The 1,527-nt window shown below is 42.8% G+C and overlaps 1 protein-coding gene across 1 annotated transcript in view; it reads left to right on the forward strand.

Annotated features, from left to right (window-relative positions):
- The window catches only part of Pmar_PMAR014514 (hypothetical protein), a gene marked incomplete at both ends in the record, with an annotated part of 5,110 nt that overhangs the window by 533 nt on the left and 3,050 nt on the right, over window positions 1-1,527 (forward strand). The window contains 5 exons of the mRNA XM_002779372.1: window positions 222-308; window positions 550-663; window positions 703-812; window positions 1,282-1,398; window positions 1,438-1,527. The exon at window positions 1,438-1,527 is cut by the window's right edge and continues 4 nt beyond it. Coding sequence (XP_002779418.1) covers window positions 222-308; window positions 550-663; window positions 703-812; window positions 1,282-1,398; window positions 1,438-1,527 — 518 coding nt within the window. The remainder of the gene's footprint in view (window positions 1-221; window positions 309-549; window positions 664-702; window positions 813-1,281; window positions 1,399-1,437) is intronic.

Genomic DNA, 1,527 nt, shown 5'->3' on the forward strand with positions numbered 1-1,527 from the left:
CTTTGGTCCGCCGGTGTTGATTTCGCCTACAGTGACGACATGGGTAGGTCATCGGAAGAGATTCAGTGTTGGAGTAGGAATATATATACCCTCACCTCAGTTGCAGGTGAAGAAGTGCTCGGATAAAAATGTACAGAAACCAACGAGAATTTTATCGGAATTTTTCCACCTGACACATGTGCATACTTTCCCACACTGAGCAACATTGGTCCTTCGATCAGGGCATACCTTCTACCAGGCCGTCTCACAAGGCAATAAATTCCTCATCAGTAATGGCTTCATTTTCGTGGCCAAATTAGTTGATAAAAGTAATACTACTACTACTACTACTACTACTACTACTACTACTACTACTACTACTACCACCACCACTATGTTTTCTACTACTTTTACTACTACTTTCCTACTACTTTTTTACTACTTTTCCTGCTACTATTTCTACTACTGTTTCTACTATTACTACTACTACTACTACTACTACTACTACTACTACTACTACTACTACTACTACTACTACTACTACGACCATTCATACCATCTTTCGTTCAGATTCCCAGAGTGTCAAGTTGATGGTGTCAGCTGACGGTGGTGAACACTTCACTGCAGCTAGGCTGCCTGTGAAACTAGAAGAGAAAAGCTACACTATACTCGACACCAGTGAAGGTAGCTTTACTAGAGCCGTACGAGGCATACCCTTTATAGGTGCTGTAATGCTTCATGTGAATCATGACTCTCCTGGCAGTGGTGGAGTCGGCAATGTCTATGTCAGTGACAAGGATGGGGTCCGATACAGTCTCAGCTTACCAAACAATGTAGGATCGTCATGGCTGGGTCATGCATCTTATTACACAACAGTTATGCATATATGAAATTTCTTCAATTTGAGAGTATGGTTAAACACTAGGCTTGATATCAGTCTAACCCACAATCTGCAGGTGAGCTTGCCTTGATCGTTGTGGCCTTGTTTAGGGGTCTCGACCCTTTTTCTGAACTCCACTTGCACTGAATTGTTCCTGGTAGTCATAACAGTGCGAACCAAACAGTTATGCATATCTAGATTTAGAGAGTATAGTTGTAGACTACGTAACGCTTCTAAAACGTTGGTGTCAATCGATTCACATCGTTATTATGTTGATATTACTCAAAGTTGAATTTCGAACTCCCGATAACTGAAGGTGTTGAAACTATACTCCATTGTAGGAGTGAACAACAGTGTAGAAATATTCCCGAACGGAATGAAGCTTTGACGATAATGTAGTGGGTGCATTTCACTATTGCAAGGTTCGAGGCAGCAATGGTGACTGTGAATTCGATAAAGTACTCTCCCTTGAAGGAGTGTACATGGCCAACTTCATGGACACTGATCTCGACAATGACGGTTACGATGAGGATATCTCCGTTGAGGGCGTGAGTTGTTGGAGTTAGCAACTTCACCAGTCTGCTCACTTTGAATCTCAGGAAACTGAGGACGCCAGTTTTGGTATGGGTCGTCAGCATGGCCGTGGGAAGGCGGGAAAGGACGAAAGC

Source organism: Perkinsus marinus (genome assembly GCF_000006405.1).
Source record: "Perkinsus marinus ATCC 50983 genomic scaffold scf_1104296947560, whole genome shotgun sequence".
Taxonomy (NCBI): Eukaryota; Perkinsozoa; order Perkinsida; family Perkinsidae; genus Perkinsus; species Perkinsus marinus.